We start from the raw sequence: 17,148 nt of genomic DNA, 5'->3' as shown, positions 1-17,148 counted from the left end.
AGCGCGTGTATTTCTGGCGGGACGTCAAGTGGGATAAGAGTATTTCTCAAAAGCGGTTGAGAGGTACACGGCCGTCTGGTAAAGGTCTCGAACTTTGGGGTGGGTACTCGAAACGCGAATCGAACGTTGGTGTTTGCACATCTTGAATTTTTAATCCTACGTGGGAGAAGCGAACGCGGAATCGCGATTACGGTTGCCGAGGTAATGACGTGCGTGGTACGTCGTTATTTATCTAAAAGGGCCAAAACGGGGATTTAAACACATCGAACTTTCGTTCGTTTGCGAACTCGGCGCGATTGGCTGGGTCCCGCTCGTTCGCAAAGTTGTTCTTCAAAGAATCTTGAAATTTCGTTCGTTCACTTATTTACTCATTTAATGACACGAAAGTCCGATGTCTGATGATTTAATCGGCGTCAACCTTGCGGCAAATTGCTCTCTTATTGCAAAATGTTTCGTTTGCCGTTTCGATTTGTTCAATTATTTGTCGCTTACGAATTTTATGAGCTGAATTTTTGCAAAGAGCCTACATGAGAAACCGACGATTGTGTTTCTTATCGGTGTTCGCAATCACGCGGAAGATTGCCGAAACCCGGAATCGTTATACTCGTTGCCGATTTTTGTAGCGCTGTGTGGTTTCGCCGTTTCGGTTTTACCGCGCCCGCCGTAAAACCGTACGAATCGAATGTCCAAGTTTACGGTTCGTTATGCGAAACGACAAATCACTTCAGACATCGTCGCTGATAGGCAAAACGATTACGTTGAAATCCCGCAATAAATCGTTCGCGTGACGCGCGCCGGCAGAGCCACATTTATTTCTCATATCGCATAGGATTCTGCGTACGATTAAATGTGTTTGTCTTCGCAGTTGTCATACACGTACGAAGATGCTATCTATTATTAATTTATGTAATTTATTGTAGCTCCCTTTTTCTCTTTTGATTCGCTTATAGAAGTTGGCGGGCTTTGTTGACGTTAATAACATATCGATTATTAATTCGATGCTATAAACGTCATGTAACAGTTTTAGCATCCTAAAACCATATTTGATAACATAATATGCAATCACGTGGCTCCAGAGCTTAAAAGCGAATTTAAATTAAATTCTTCAAAATTATTACTTGGTATTCGAAATCCCGTTTAGTGGCGCAACATTAATATCAATATTTATTTATTTATTCTATGTCATGTTTACTGCCACGCTTCATATTTTCAATTTTTAGGATATTTCGCACGCAACGTCGAAACGGGAATTTTTCATACGAAACGTACGGCGAGAAAGAGTGTACTCCCAGTCATGGTATTGCGGTAAATAAAATATCTCCCGCATCAATTATATGTCTTTTTTTTTTGCATTTGCTGCTAAATGCTCGCGCCGCGGCAACATACGGCGGCTAGTTTCTTGCAGTTTTCAACGACGCGCGCGCTATGGAAGTTGTCTGTTCGTGGGCAAAAGCTGCGCGAGAGAGCAAGCCGGTGTCTCTCGGCTGCAGGTGGGATTCTCGAGTAAAAAAGTCGGAGCGCGGAGAGAAGTAAAAGAAAAAGGGAAGAGAGCGAAATAGTCTTCGGCCGCGTGGCTTTCTCATTATCGCGATTGTTCCGCAATGAGTGCCGACAATAGTCGACGCAACGACAACTCTTTTTTTTTTTTTTTTTTTTGTTTTTTTCGCCGCGACTCAGAGAGAGGAAGAAGAGTTTCCTTCCGCCTTCCATTCCCTCCTCACCTTCGCTCGCCCGGTCACATCTCTCCGGCATGATTGAACGTAACTGAAACGAGGTTACAGTGTGTCAATATTACGTCATCGTCGGGTTCCCGTCGGCTTCGTTTTCCCCCTTGAAGCGGAGTTTCGTTCTCGCCTCGTCTTGACACTGAACGTAAAGATCCCGCGAGCTCGACGCCAAGGTTTAATTAACTAGTCGGGTGAACGTTTCTCGACCACTTTCTCATCCCCGCGGGGTAAACTAATAAGAGATAGGCCGGTAGAATTTTTTTTTTTTTTTTTTTTTTTAAGCCTGTCGAAATTAGGCGCGCGCGTGTGCATCGGTCGCGGAGGCTTGGCGCGCATTCAAAAGCACGAGACTTCCAGTTGGACCTGGCATTCGAACGTCCGAGACTTGTGCCAATTTTTCTCTCCAGCGTCTCGTCAGTCCTCGCGGCCCCGTAGATTTACTGATACTTGGCGGCGATAAATCCGCTCCAATTTCTTTATACCGCTGAAACGAGAGCTCTGAGGAGCCGGTATTCATAAGCGGGGAACTTGATCCGAGCGTGAATCGCGGGGAATAGATCCGTAGGTACCACTTTGCCATCTGGAAGGCACACCGATGTGGAAAGGAGACGTGATAAGTACGATCGATAGCTAGTGTGTAAAATATCGCTTGTTCAATAATTATTGCCCGGCTCTTACGCTAAAAGCTGCTATTTGATGCATGAGAATACGACGTAGGTTGCCGGGACGGAAACCCTATAGCAACGTTGCCTGCCTTGCCGATATCTTATTTATCTCTATTTGTCCGTCTACTTCTCTCCCTCCCGTGTAACCAAAAGTGCACGTAACCTTTCGCAAGTTCATTAGGTAAGCAATTACTTTGCGAGGTGCCGGTTCATCGACCGCATCGTGCTACGCTTTTTCTTCGACCACGCGGCGAAGATTGACCTGACGTTTGTCAAAATTATCAGTCGGCCGAATCTAACGCTAGGCCGATTAATTTCGTGAGGTGTAAGTGCGAGAGGCACGTTAACTAGGAAAAGACAAATCCATAAAGTCCACGGAAGCCTCTCCCAGGTCTTCCCGATGCATACAACGCGTTAATTACTAACGAGACAATTAGAGGCGAAGAGGTCTTGTTGGCAGTTCCTCCGCGAAGTTCTTTTCCTCGTCATTTATTTAAGCGTTCGTTAAACCATTTTAACCGCTCACCTTTAACGGACTTCGGTTTAACTAAAGAACCGTGCCGGATTAAAGGCCCCGCGTAGCTCTTTCCTTCGTCCGGTACTCTTCCTCGTCGAGGCCACGTCCGTTTCGTTACCGGCGGTGAACGACATCGCGAAGACGACAGGTGAGACTCGGGGAAAACGGCGCCCGGCCAAGGAGACTAACCTAATTTGCGGAGATAAAACGGTAGGCGAAAGTGCGCGCACCCGGGAAATCCATTAAAGTTCCTGCGGCTTTTCACATTTTCTAAAATTAAGTATTACACGTGATTCCCGCGTTCTCTTGGTTAGCCCCGAAATTCGCACTTGTGCGACTATATCTTGTCTCAGAATTTGCAAATAGTTTTCGAATCCTATGCGCGAGCGACGTGTGCACTTTTCAACTTTTGTATCGTATCCCTTTCGACTTTTAAATCGAAAAGATTTTGTAGGACTCTCGTTACCGTGACACGACGTGACGAGACATAATTACGTTGGGTATTTAAGCACGGTGACAGTGCTGCAAAAATGTTAGAAATATAATTCAATATTGTCTAACGCAATTATTCAGATGGTCCGATATTATTATCTTTAAATCTGCTTCTTCGAATAATTTATACTTTAATGTCCAATGACGCTACCTCAACATCATTTGCGGCGTCAATTTTTTTTATTAACGCGTATATCTTTTACTCACCAAATATTTATTAAGTAAATTTTTTTTTAATAAAAATAAAAAAATTATGTCTTGTTAATTATTTAAAAAAAAAAAAGAAAAAAAAAAGCTACCGATTAGCCACCGATAAAAGCTGGCTCGCACAAATTATTCGGCGCATTAAAGTACCAATAATTAATTCGCTAAAATTGAATGCGCATCAATTATTTTAGTCACCATTAAAACCTAAAAATCTGTGTCACGACTGAACGGAGATTAATATATTAGAAAAAAGGGACGAGGGGGAAAAAGGAGGAAGGTTGGGCGAGAGAGCGTGTCTATGCGACCGCGAGCGACGTTTAATCGAACCGATGCGTTACGTGGACCATGACCAACGAGAAACCGTGCCCATTCTGGTTCGCCCACGTGACAACGGCGACCATGGCGATTCCTGGGCACAGTATCCGATCATGCCGAACGGTTTGTCGTTGACTTTCGCGACGTCGATGATGGATCGCCCGCCGCGGGATTACCGCAGCGGCACTCCATTCGTTCAAACAACACGGAGATTAAATCCAAATATACTCGGCCACGCCAATTTGGCGCAATGAATGATCTAGTGGAGTTTTCGAAAACCCCGCCGGGCGTCGATCATCACCCGGTGAACGCGGCGATGGAAAATCGAAAGAACCGATCGCCGAGCACTTCGAAGACAACGTGTGCCGGGGCACGTTCGAAACGTCTTCCGCGATGCGCGTCGATAAAAATTTCATAAAGCCTGGCGCGATATAGACATCTTTCGGAAATTTCACGAGATAAAATAACACTTTGCTATCCGTTCGACAAAATATTGCGAGTGTTTTGCGTTTCCAGAGAAAAGAGAAAAATGGTTGCAACGCAACTGTAAATGGATTCTAACAACGGGGCCGTTATTTATAGTCCGCGGGAACGTGAGCGGGATTTTTTGAAAGACATTTACGATCGAGTGTATAACTTCGCGAGCTGTAAAAATCTCGCGCAATACACGGGGCGACCTTACGCCGTGTCGTTCGTTCGTTTTATACATTTCCATTGTTTTAACATTTCGATACAAGCTACAAATTATTACAGCGCGCACCGGAGCAAGCAAATTCTAAATTTTATTTCTAGTTTACAGTCTTAAAAGTTGGTCGCGAGTGACCGGCCCTTATCACACGCCGGTACGCCTTTCGTATTTATTGTCTGCACCAGCGAAAAGTTGCCGGAAACGCGTAGTAGAGATTACGGGGAGTGAGACCGGGGGCGCGTCGTCTACATTCTGGCACCGATTTGATCGCATTCGTTCGCAGCTTTATTGCCGCTGGTATACTGCATAAAATTCCTACGCCGCGCGCCCGTGCGAATGGCAAAGGAGGATTTACGACTTCCTAGTCAGACCAGATGGAGAAAGTAGAGACGCGGATCGTGCCGGCCGGCGCGCACCGTCTTCCGTTTACAGTCGAGAACGATCCATGGTGCAATAGCTGGTGCATGCTATCTGTACGCGTCTCGACGTCGCGGCGTATCCCGTCTCTCTACTCGCGGTATCGATCACATCCGCGAGCGGCAAACGCGCCATTTTCGGCACCGGGAACGAAAACTACCGCTGACAGCTGACGAGAGCTGTTTATTAACGCGAAAATATTTACCTCCTGAAGTATATTACGAGGAAAAGTCGGTGTTAATTTATTGATTCGATTAAGCGCGACGATCGTCGGCGACGTTTGACAATTAAAACCGCGCGAATTAAATTCAACCGGATTCTTCGGACTTTTCGGGATATAAACGAGACGTGGCCGTGCAGTTTTCATTATTCAGCCCGCACAACCGGGGTCGCAGTAATTATAGTATAGTACTTCGTATTTTGCCCGGGCTGATCAGTCCGTTTGTAACTGCACATATATAGATTCTCCCGTGTTCGTTATTCAGTTTCGCCAGTTAGCGGAAGTTTGCGCCGCGGAACTTGGACGCCGCGGCTCTTCCGCAACTCGATAAACAAGGAAATAACCATGCAGGTAGAAATAATCATTGGGGAAGCGGCTGGGCACTTTCTCACGGCGCTGCCGCGGATTTTGAGAGCTCATTAGGAAACGCGCCGGGGGTCCGTTTTTGCCCTCGCGGAGGAATAAATTTTCCAAGCTGCTTTCGAGAGGCGGCGCGACGTACACGCGACTTATTCCCTCCGCGTTGTCAATTATCTTCGAAGCTCTACCCCGCCGCCGTTGAAAATATTTCGACGACGTCGACGCGATGCGGCGACCCGCGCGCTCTTCCCGTCAGGCATTTTGCGGAGATAATAGCGGTTGTCTCTCGGCTCGCTGTCATTCGCGAGCCGGCGGAATCGTGCCCCTTATCACCGCCGTATGAGCGGACAAACAATAGCGGCGGACAATGGTAGCGCTCGATCGACGACAATGGATTTTGTCGTGTCCCCTAATCCGCGCCGGGACGCGCATCGTCCGTTTCTCCTGCGCTCGTTAATTAACGAGAATTTGTCTTCTCGTTCTTCGACACAATGCATAATAGCGTGCGTCAAGAAATTTTTTTTTTCCCAAGCTTTATCGCGAAGCCAGCGTAGCGACGGCTCGAAATTGCTGATGTGCCCTGGCACATACACGTGTACTGGTTGCGCTTTATATTAAAAATTAAAATAAACCGAAAGACAATTTCGAGTAAATAAAATAGTATTTTTTTTTATTAATAGTTTTGCTTGGTTTTAAAACAATGTTTTTAGTTCTCTTATTTGTGCTAGTTTTTCAGGGTCTGTATAAACTGCTATATATATTTTTTTTTATTTATTTTTTTATTATTATTTTTTTTATTTATTATCTTACACCCCGGGGGAATTTAAACGGCGAATTCTTTCGGGCACCGCTTTGATTTTAGTGGATTTTTTGGATTTTTAAACATCTAGACTTAACAACTTCTTTTTACGTTTACTCGGATCGTTCGTTACGATTTGATATTTCCGTGCCTCACTCCGCGATATACAGACACATACCTACACGTATACGAGAAACAATGTACACAGTAACCTGCTAATCCTGCTAATCGAGAGTTAACCCTTGCTCCAGGAAATCACCCCGGAAAGCCTCAACGAGATTTCCGCGCGCTAGGGATGATCCCCTCGTTATTATACAAAGAGGGTGGGATAGACGGTCGAATAACTCCGCTATTACCGACATCGAGATCTACGGCGTGTCACGAATCGCCGGGCTTGTCTTGCGATCGCTGCCAGTCGGAAAACACGTAGTCGCGTCGAACAATGAGACGCATACGACTGCAACCGAATCCGCCGGGATTTACACGTGTAACGAGCAGGCTCCCTCGTGAATGGTTAAAAACTAGCTCGCAAAAGTGAGCACTACAAGAAGCACAGTAGGACGGGAACGGGGGTGGAAGAGAGAAAAAGAGAGACAAAAAAAAAAGAAAAGACAGTAAAGAGAGTAAAGGAGTCCAGGAGAATGGGAATCCATTAACGAGTGCCGTTTTCATGCCTTCTCTATGCCACTCTCGTGCAGTCGCCTTTCGCTACACGCCCTTAGCTCGGCTATATACTCTTTTCTCTTCCTCTCTTCTGCCTCCTCTTTTCTCCCTGCTCTCCTCTCCATCTCTCTTCCTTCTTCTTGTTGCCTGAAAGAGCATTCACCGACACAATAGATCGTTCATTACCGATACCAGGACTCGAAAAGCGGGAAGATAGTAATGCGAGAAAAGGGGTGGTCGGCTGAGGTGCGAGCTTGTGTAAGTGAGGGTCTTAATCCGTGAGAATGTGTATTTCGCCCTCGCAAACGCAACCATGTAACACGCGGAAAGCGGCCGTAAAGAGCGAGGCTTGGCTGGTTTTTAAGGGAAATGGTCAAGATCTCCATACTTTCTAACAACAAGAACAGCTTTCACGGTTGTGATGAAATCGTGTCCGATAGCAATTTGAAATCCCTCTTCACTTTCAGTCATTTCACTTGACGACTTCGACGACTATTCCATCGACGGTCGTATATAAATTTACACATGTGTATATATTTGATTCGAACATTATTTTTCATATCGCTGAATAACAAACTAAAATATACATGTGGCTGATAAAAATATCTGCGACGGAACAAAGTAATATACCTTTATTATTTTTCTTGTATTTTAAACGAAGAAGAATCAAGAGATATATATAACTTATCTTTTGGATAATTAATTTTTGTTATTTCTTTTTTAAGAATTAAAAACGCTTTGCACTTTTGGTATTTCATGTTTTATTGTTTTTGAAAACGTTATATTTAAGAGTTTTTTTTTTTTAGCTATTTTATTATTTTAATTTTTCTCAAGATCTTACTTTAGAATTTTATTTTTTTTTTAAATTGATTTCAGTGATATGTTAGGACTGTGAAGAGGATTTGGAAGTGACTGAACTAGTGGAACGTTAATTGTGACCATCGATGGCGGCCGCGAGCTTCCCACCAAACTTCTCGAACGTCGGTGTCCTAGAGAATTGGTGAGTGGTATTTATAATTAAAATGTTAGAAATTAAATTTGCTTCTAGGGAAATGTAAAAAGCTGAGATCTTATTTTATCGTCGCGCTCCAAATTAATCTAGGTTACATGTTAATTAAATATGTAAAATAATAATTAATTGTTTTTAGAAATTTATTTTATAAATTTATGTAGAAATTCATGTTAATAATAGAACCTATTGCGGTAATAGTAACTGGCAGATATTGGAAAGTAAAAATTATTAGTCTTTTTTAAATTAACTTCTGAAAATTTAAATTTTCTTTTCTTAGTGTTTAATTAAAACGTAATAAAATATTACTACGAATTACATTTGATTGTTAAATTTGTCTGCTATCGGGGGCTGGAAGTTTTTGCTTGTTTGACATTTTTAATCTTAGAAATAAACGTATCTTATATTCTCGAATGTAACGCGATAAAGATATATTATAATTGATACATAGTACAATCGATTTTTAAGTATGAGAACTCAGCTTTAATCGCAAATAAATTAAGCTTATGCTATGTCTGCATGTCGGTAATGCATAAATAATACTTCCTGTCTCAAACCGTTTTACGATTGTCGTATACACAATGCACGATACACATCGTAAGAAGATACGCGTCTACGGTGAGATCTCGACGGCTGTTCAGCCGACTTAACGAAATTATATAAATATACACTTGCATTTTTTTTTCTCCGCTATTAAAAAATATTTCTGAAATATTACTAAAAACGTTGAAAAATATCAAATTGCTATATATCGCGCTATTTAAACATATTAGTGGTAAAATTACGGAAATTTTATTGAAGCAAGATTCATTCGAATTTGACCAAGAAAAGGAGAAAAAAAAAATTGTCACCTAATTATGCAGCATTCAAGTTTAAATCGCGAAAACTTCCTCATTAACTCCGACTTAATTTTAATGAAGGGCTCCATTTCGCGTGAGCCAGTTGCAAATCATCCTCGCGTACTCGAGTGAGCCGAGATCTCGGCATGATATTCGGACGTTGCCGGGCGCAATAAAGTGGCTTAGACAATGCGGCATTGTTGTTTTAAGATATCTTTCACGGGAGGTCAGACGCCGTATTACCGTCCGACCGTCATCGGACGGAATGGAACGGCTGCGCCGAAAAGACCACGGAATTGAAAAGTAGGTTTCTTCTATTTTCCAGTTCTGATTAAAGTTCCTTTAAGAGAACCGAGCATATAGTATAACGATTCTTCATGCGCGGGCGTATATAAAACATACGTACGGGGCGTACATAGCGAAAACTTGTGCGCCACGCACGCTTTTTGCCATCCCTTTCTTTCTGAAATATCCGTCGCGTTCTAGCCGCGGCCCTCCGGCCGTGAGGAAAACGGGGAGGGAGAGGTATTTGCGATTAGGTCTTTCCCCTGACGCGTGCCCTTTGTTCCTGACCCGCGAACCTTACACTCGCCAAAGGATCAGGAACAAACAAGGAGAATAGTAATCAGGACTTTTGTAGTCAAGTGGTAATCACGCGCGAATACTTCTTTTTTTTTTTTTTTTTTTTTTTTTTGGAAAACCGCGTGCCTCGGTTGACTCAATCGCGAGATGAATCACTGCTACATCTACGTGACCACTGATTATCTGCCGGGAAATTGTAAACGGGAAGCGGCAGTGTTACATGTCACGTTACGCTTCGTGGCGAACGCAATTCGGAATCCCGAAATAGCCGAGAAGTCGCGCGTGGTTTAATCGTACACGAATTTGTAATATCCGGATACGAGCCCATATGCGTGTGTGGGTGTATACATGCATATATATGTATATATATATAATTGCACATGTCGTGATATACTTAAGCGATATTTATAACCGTATATGTGCGATGAACCGCCCCGTAACGCTTTTCATTATAGCGATTAAACGCCTCATCGATCCCCCGAATGTCGATTAGCAGCATTAGCACCGAGGAAGATTATCGTATCGTTCACTGCGACTGATTTGCGTCGAATTTAGCCGCGTCGGTGGTCTCTTTCGTTAAAAAAAAAAAGATTTAATAATGAATACGCTTTTTACGCTTTAATGAGGAAATCATAAAATGTTATATTTACCATTCAAAACCGGCCGTCGCGGCGCAAATGTGCTATTTCAACGTACCGATTATTACATTCGTACCTTCCAAGATAAATATCTGAGAGGCTAAATAAATATCCTGTACTTTATACAGATGTTCGCGGAAACGTTTTCTTTTTCTTCTCTTCCTTTACTTTTTTTCTCTCTCTCTCTCTCTCTCTTTTTTTTTCTTGTATTTTTAATTTTAATCTACTGCAATGTATTCCACGCAGTTGTAATGTATGTGCTTTGTGCCACGCCGACTCAGGTGTTTTTTAAAACGTGACATCTCGTTTGAACATTTCTCCAGCCTCTGTGGCGTCGGTCTATTTGCGAGCGTGTTTTCGCAGCAACTGGGCTGCACACCCCGCGCGGGCACCGGCATATTTGGCATTTCGGATGCTTTCTCGTTACACGAGCGCATTGCGAAAGGATGTTAAATGACGGACAGGCGCGGGCGCGATTCATTCTCATTGTACTTTCCGTTGCGGAAAGGAGAAGCCGGCCGCTCGTATTTTCGGACAATTCATTGAGAAAGGAAGGCCCGGGCCGTGCTCGTTAACAGCGCCGCGTGCTGACGGGTCTCCTTCGAGGTTGACGGGGCCGACTTAGGAACCGCGTGTGCGGTGGCAGGTGCTAAGATCGCCCACGCGGCGTATATTGGTCCGCGAGATAGAGTGGGTGGCGTCCACAATTAGCCGACGTTAGCGCGCGCGTACGTCATAAATTGATATTACGCCAACGGGGCGGACGTGTCGCGCGTATTACTCGTGTCGGTGACAAACCGTTCGGATTTTTGCTAGCGGCGCGCGGAATTAATTTGCGCGACGGCGGCGGAAATAGAGATTGAAACGAGTCCGCCGGCCGAGATTTTCCAGGGGAGACGCGGCGAAGTGGATGCTGTATCGCGACGCCAGCAGCCGCCCGGCATCGCTCTCGTCCCGGCAACCCCGGTGAAACTTCTAAATGAGTTTGAATATTTGATAAATTCGGGAAATATCGCGTTGCGCTATTTCGCACGTCCACTTTTATTTAGATCCACCATTGCGGCCTGGTTATCGGCGAGAAGGAAAGACAGAAAAAAAAATGAAAGGTCGCTATACCGTTATGCTATTTTCTTTTTTTCCTGCACGAAATGCCATTTCTTTCGCGCGCGCTTCTGCTTTTGTTCAATTTTATCTGGGGCGATTGACGTAAGCGTACCACTTGTGGAGCGGTCGTTCAGACTGCTTTTGTGCCGTGACTTGTACAGCGATGGGTATTTACGCTAGTAATACAGATCTTCAGAGCTATTTAGAAAGTATTTTACAAAATATCCCCCCTTTTTTTTTTTTTTTTTGCTTACAGGGAAGACTCAACCACGTATATCCGCGAACTTAATATCGGATAAAGCCTTCCATTTCACGATCGATGTCCATTTTATCGGGGCTTAAGATTTTCGTCAGAAATTCTATTAGCGGTATTAACTCTCGCGCAGATGCGATTTTGCACATTGCACTACCATTATCTCGAATTTTATACAAGCCGATGCGCTCACCGGTAATCCCTCAAAAGCACGCCCGTAAAAAGAAATTCTAATAACCAAACGGTCGAAGTATTTTTTTTTAACGTTGACTTTGAAAAAAGTAATTACTGTAAAAATAAAATTTCGTAAGTAATTGATCAAATGAGATCCTCTTTTCCCCAGCCACGCGTTTATCTGACAGTTCAATGTGTGGCTGCGCAAAAAAAAAGAAAAAAAAATTATGTTGTTAAAATCTATCATAAAAATGAAAATATTTCATAACTTTAATCATAAATAACAAAATTTTTTATAGAAATCATTAAAAATATATAAAAATGTGAGAAATACGAGTAATATAAAGTTACACGCGCGGAAGAGAGTCCGCGTCTTTCGCGTAGCGGTGAATTATAGACGTTGCGACTGTAGGAAAATCGTACGAAATCACTTTTATTACCTAATCCCTGCGCGAGGGACAATCCTCGAAAACCATCTTAGTGGCCCGGTGGAGGGTGTATCACCTTCTGTATCGCACGCTCTCTCGTTCCACCGGCGGGGAAACCGCAGCGATGGCCCTACATACCACACAGCCGGGTCGTATAAACGAGTTTTCGGTGGAAGTGGCTCGACCCACGAGTTTCCGGTATCGCGGAATTGCCTTGGCCGGTAACGCCTTTGCCACGGTATACCGCACGCCCGCAATCTGTTCTACATTATCCCCATGTCTAAAATCGTCGCCGATAGACGCTTCTACGCGATCTCGACATTTTATTCCGAGCTGTCCCGTTAAGATATAATCGCAACATTGACATTCTATCCGCATTTCTAACTACCTCGTTAAGATACAACGCTATCGACGTATACACATCTAGACGATGCTATTCGCGGGACTGTAACATGTGCTCTCTTACCTCTCTGAAATAAGGCACTTGATTAGATTTCTAATATTTTTAGAAATTTGTTAGACATTAACCGCTACAAATTACACGGTAATATTTTTAATTCTTTTATCTGGTATTTTATTATATCCGAATAAAATTAGACAAAAACGAGATTGATAACTCCTCATTATTCCGCATTTAGATAAAGTAATTTAATAAGAAAACGTCATTATGCATTTACTTGAATGAAAATATCTGTAACTTAAATCGTATTAAAATACCTGAAGATTCGCCCGATTTCTTTCCGTGTTCACCTCGCAGATCAATATCAAGCTTGACAAGCGAAACAGAAAGTCCGCGTTACGATACGCTTTTTGGTAACGATTTCATCGGGTGATATCGCCGCCAGGATATCAAAAACCGATGTGGCCGCGATACACGCGACTGTATGTAGTAATCCTTTGCGCGCCACACATTTCGATTAGGTCGTATTCCTTTCGACATGTTATTATCGAGAATTATACAAAAAGGAAGATAAATCGCTCTTGAAAGTGAGTTATTATATTTTGAATAATTATATCGATATCAATATCAATTGACGGCTCTTTGATACTTTCGAATATCATTTATTGCTAGACGCGCCATTTACACTTAAATTATTCGTCCAGCATTTAAGCAGAATAATTATTTGGCTCTCTTGCACAACTGCAAATTTATTTATTTTACATGAAACCAAAGTATGATAGTTGTCTTTGGGGAGGGAAACTCGTCACGGTGTACCAGCTGGCACGCCAGGCACAAGATGGGTTGTACTACTTGCGAGAGAAACCTCCTCCATACATCCGTTCGCTATGCTTCCCTTTTTTCCCCCCCTCTCGTTATTGAAAATCCATTATTATGCGCTTCGCTTTCTCATCTCGCTCTTTGAAGTGAAGAAGTATGAAAAATGTATCGGTCCCTTTATAACTCCGCATTTCGCGCGCCTCTGCCGCATAAAAATTTTAAAGCGTGGGGGGTTTAATATTGGAATTTACATTTTATGTGTATTACTCACGGCTAAATAATTTCTAAATTAATTGTAACGACGGCCGCATCACGCCGGTGCCAAGTAATTTAAATTATCACCGCGAAAAGTTACAGATCGTTGTCACATCCGGTTTTAAATAACTTGAGATCACGACAATTTTATCACGATTTTATGTTATATAATTTTAAGAGAACTGATCCATTAATTTAGATTAAAAAAAAGAAAAAATAAACGTAACATTTTTCTCTTAAAAACGAACGTAATCTAGAAACATTTAATAATACTATTTTAATACTCGTTCTTTAGAAAGTAGAAAAAAAAATCCTTATAACGATTACCTTTATTCGTCTACGAATTGTTTCTCATAACTGCTTGCTAAACTACGAGATTAACGTTGAAATTTGAAATAATCACTTTCCAAGGGATTCCCGAAACATTTCGTATTATTGCCGACACGTAAAAGTACTCGCGTTTTCTCCGTACATTTTCTTCAATACAGTGGTGCACTTAGCTACTTCCCTCTCTTGCTCTTTAGTAAAAGCTTTTGTTACAGCTAGTTTATAGTCTTGTATAACGTTTCCTTACTTTTCAATTATCGTTATTACCGTTCACATTACAAATGAACAAATACGAATTCGCAGACGATATTTCCCTGCGTATCCATATTCAGTCTATGAAAATGCATTATTAATTTGAAATTAAGAACTTTAACTAACAATTCCCGCTGGTTTCATTTAAAAAAATTTTTTTATAACATGCTTAGAACGTTTCACTAGCCTGAATAAAGTATATATGTATAAAAGTAATAAACGTTCTCGTGCATTAAGTGCATTTGCTGGGTGTCTACCGTGTAATTGTTACTTTACGATACTTATGGGGTTCTTATTCAGTTTGTGGTGCGGCGGACGCCACCGGCTTCGTATTTCTCGCCCCCCAGTATCTCGGCATCTTGCGACCTGTTCTCGAAGGTGGGAAACGTAGGTAGACGGAAGATGAAAGAGAGGGCCGTCGTTTACGGGCGGTAAGTCGGCCAATTTATGGCACTCAGAAATTTATAGGTTCAATTTCCGCGATATTTAAACGACTCGACGGGCAAAATTCCCCTTCGCCTGGGCTCGCCTGCGCGCACGCATCAAGCTATCGCTTGGTTTTTATTACTTCAACGTGGCATAATTAAACAATGATTATTTGCTGGCATGTCTTCCGAGTGGCTGGAGTAAAGTTGACGGTTAAAATTAATTTTCTTTTTACTTTTTTTTTTTCTTTTTTTAGATATGCGTTATTAGAGCGACGCGAATCATGAAACGTGTCTATATGCATCTTCGATTCAACGTGTACGTTTCATTGAAAGATATTGGCTTGAAATTTAATGACAGCCATATTCGCTATTACGCTCAACATCATTTCACATTATAAATTATCGCTCGAAATACACGCGTGATTAATAACTGTTGCTTTTCGTCGCGCGAGTAGCAATATTTATCAAAACGCTGTACTTTCCGGTATGCGTGCGTTCGAGAATCGACCTCTATAGAGTTTTCGTGATGGTACATACAACCCGATCCTTGCCAAATATAGAGATATCCGTTACTCGCGCTCGGAGAGCGATGAATACACGAGCGCGCTGGAATATTAATTTAAGCTAATATTATTTCACACGCGTGGCATTAGAGCGAACCGTGATTAAGCCGTATAATTCAAAACATTTTCATTTCGAAACGATAAGAGGTGTACGCCGTATAGGCGACGGACAGATGGTGGGCAAGGCCTCTCGTCGAGAAGAAAGTATAATCCCTCTTTGTTTCCCGACTAACGATACGATCCTCTCTTTCCTACTTCGTTTGAGCAAAATCAATTTAAACGTAGTTCGTTAGTCCAATGCTCTGTTGTTCTCCCAGAGGAAAGAAGCGCGGTTGTGTAGCGCGACGGCCAACGTCGGGAACCAACCCAGGGAGCCGTCGAGTAACGCCGGTCGCACTATGCAAATTGAATTCGCGTAATAAAATTGCGCGATTCTCCATCGTCCTCGGAGCTCGAAGTTCGCAGTGTCTTCGCGGAAGCGACTCTTTCCCCCGCTGTTACAATCCCCTCGGTGGAAGCGCTACGAGTGCAGGGGAGGGTAAAACCCCCAGGTGTCCGCCTCATCTCGAGTGGAGTCGCGTTACGGGGCTGCAGGGGACTGTTGGGAGGAGGGAGAGCATTTCCTGCCTTTTGTCTTGGACGATTCGCGCGGAAATCGTTTGCTCGCGAGCCGGCCTGCGAGTCTGTTAGTCGCGTGATACCATCCGCGAAACCCATTCGCAGACAAGCGGATGGTATCCACTTCTCACCCCCGCCGTACGTGGAAGTCGACTCACGTAGGGGTGGATGTAAAGTTAACGCGCGAGCGAGACGTCCCGGGCTCAGACGGCGGCGCTCGCATATTTCTTCGTACGTCAATCAAACCCGCGTCGCGAGATGTTACACGTAAAGTTGATTCCGCGTCACCTCCTTCGAGGTAAATCCCACCCCGCTTTACGTCGTGCCGCATTACTTTCGCAAGGCTACTACGTTAAATTATTACAAATTAAATTGCGATTTAATTTCCCCAACGCGTATTTTAAGTATTCTCGCTGTACGTATCGCGAGGCGTTCCATTCAGCGACTGTCGCAACGTTGGCGAGGCGTTATTTTGCAAGCACCCGACAAGCGGTCGTAAATTTCATAATCGATATTCAGAAAATTAAAACCGAGCGGAATGATTTATTTCTCAGTAAACTTTAAATAATTACTTTTTCTCGGTCCGATAGCGGTGCGAGTTCCCGAAAGTCGCTGAAGAAATTGCGGCTTGGTTATTCCGCCGCCAATTATGCACATTACTAATACTGAGAGGAGAAGGGGGATCGCTCGTTTTACTTCCAGTCTCCACACGCGCATACGAAATAAGTGCGTCCGGAATCTGACCGGTGCAACGATTTGGAAGCGAGCCAGGGCACGCCGAATCCCCGACTCGCCGCCTTCCCGTGTAACATTTACGTAGATCCGTGCGATTTCCGTATCGCGCGAGTTCACCGCTAAGCGTAGACGGCGAGCGTGTGAAGATCAGCTACGTGAGCGTTGCGGTAAAAAAAAAAAAAAAAAAAAAAAAAAGTAAACCGGAGGATAAACTTTCGAGCCGCATCGGCGTCCGCAGACAGCATTGTCCCGCGGCACATCCGAGCATCCCACATCCCGTGCACGTCCGTGCCGCACGCTATCACCCGCCAGTTCGCGTCTTCCCGTTCTCAATTATGCAAAATCGCAGGGGGGCGCGGGCGAAGGCGTATCTTCCGTAAAACACGCCGAGGAGGGTTACTAAGCCGCTGTTTCTCAGTTCCCGAAACCTTGGCGAAAGTATTGGCGATTTAAAGTTCTGGCCGAGAGAGAGCAAAGATCGTGCCGCTTAACCGATAATCGTGGTACAGACAGGGGTACGCGAACAGGGTCGAAGGTATCCAACCGGTCGATCGTTTACTCGCGGATTAACTCGTAATTTAATCTGATATAAAATAGAATGGGCCCCATCCAACGCCCATTCTCGTGAGACGCACCAAAGCAATATTTTTCATC

At 43.5% G+C, this 17,148-nt stretch overlaps 1 protein-coding gene across 4 annotated transcripts in view; it reads left to right on the top strand.

Moving 5' to 3' along the window:
- Nucleotides 1–17,148, top strand: part of Msi (RNA-binding protein musashi) — an 85,089-nt gene that overhangs the window by 29,418 nt on the left and 38,523 nt on the right. For all 4 annotated transcript variants that reach the window (XM_070673728.1, XM_070673732.1, XM_070673724.1 and 1 more), the window contains one exon: nt 7,947–8,070. In XM_070673728.1, coding sequence (XP_070529829.1) covers nt 8,015–8,070 — 56 coding nt within the window. In that variant the 5' untranslated portion in view covers nt 7,947–8,014. The remainder of the gene's footprint in view (nt 1–7,946; nt 8,071–17,148) is intronic.

This window comes from Cardiocondyla obscurior, linkage group LG02, assembly GCF_019399895.1.
Source record: "Cardiocondyla obscurior isolate alpha-2009 linkage group LG02, Cobs3.1, whole genome shotgun sequence".
Lineage (NCBI taxonomy): Eukaryota > Metazoa > Arthropoda > Insecta > Hymenoptera > Formicidae > Cardiocondyla > Cardiocondyla obscurior.
Note: the sequence above shows the minus strand (reverse complement) of the source record. Positions and strands in the feature narration are given on the sequence as shown.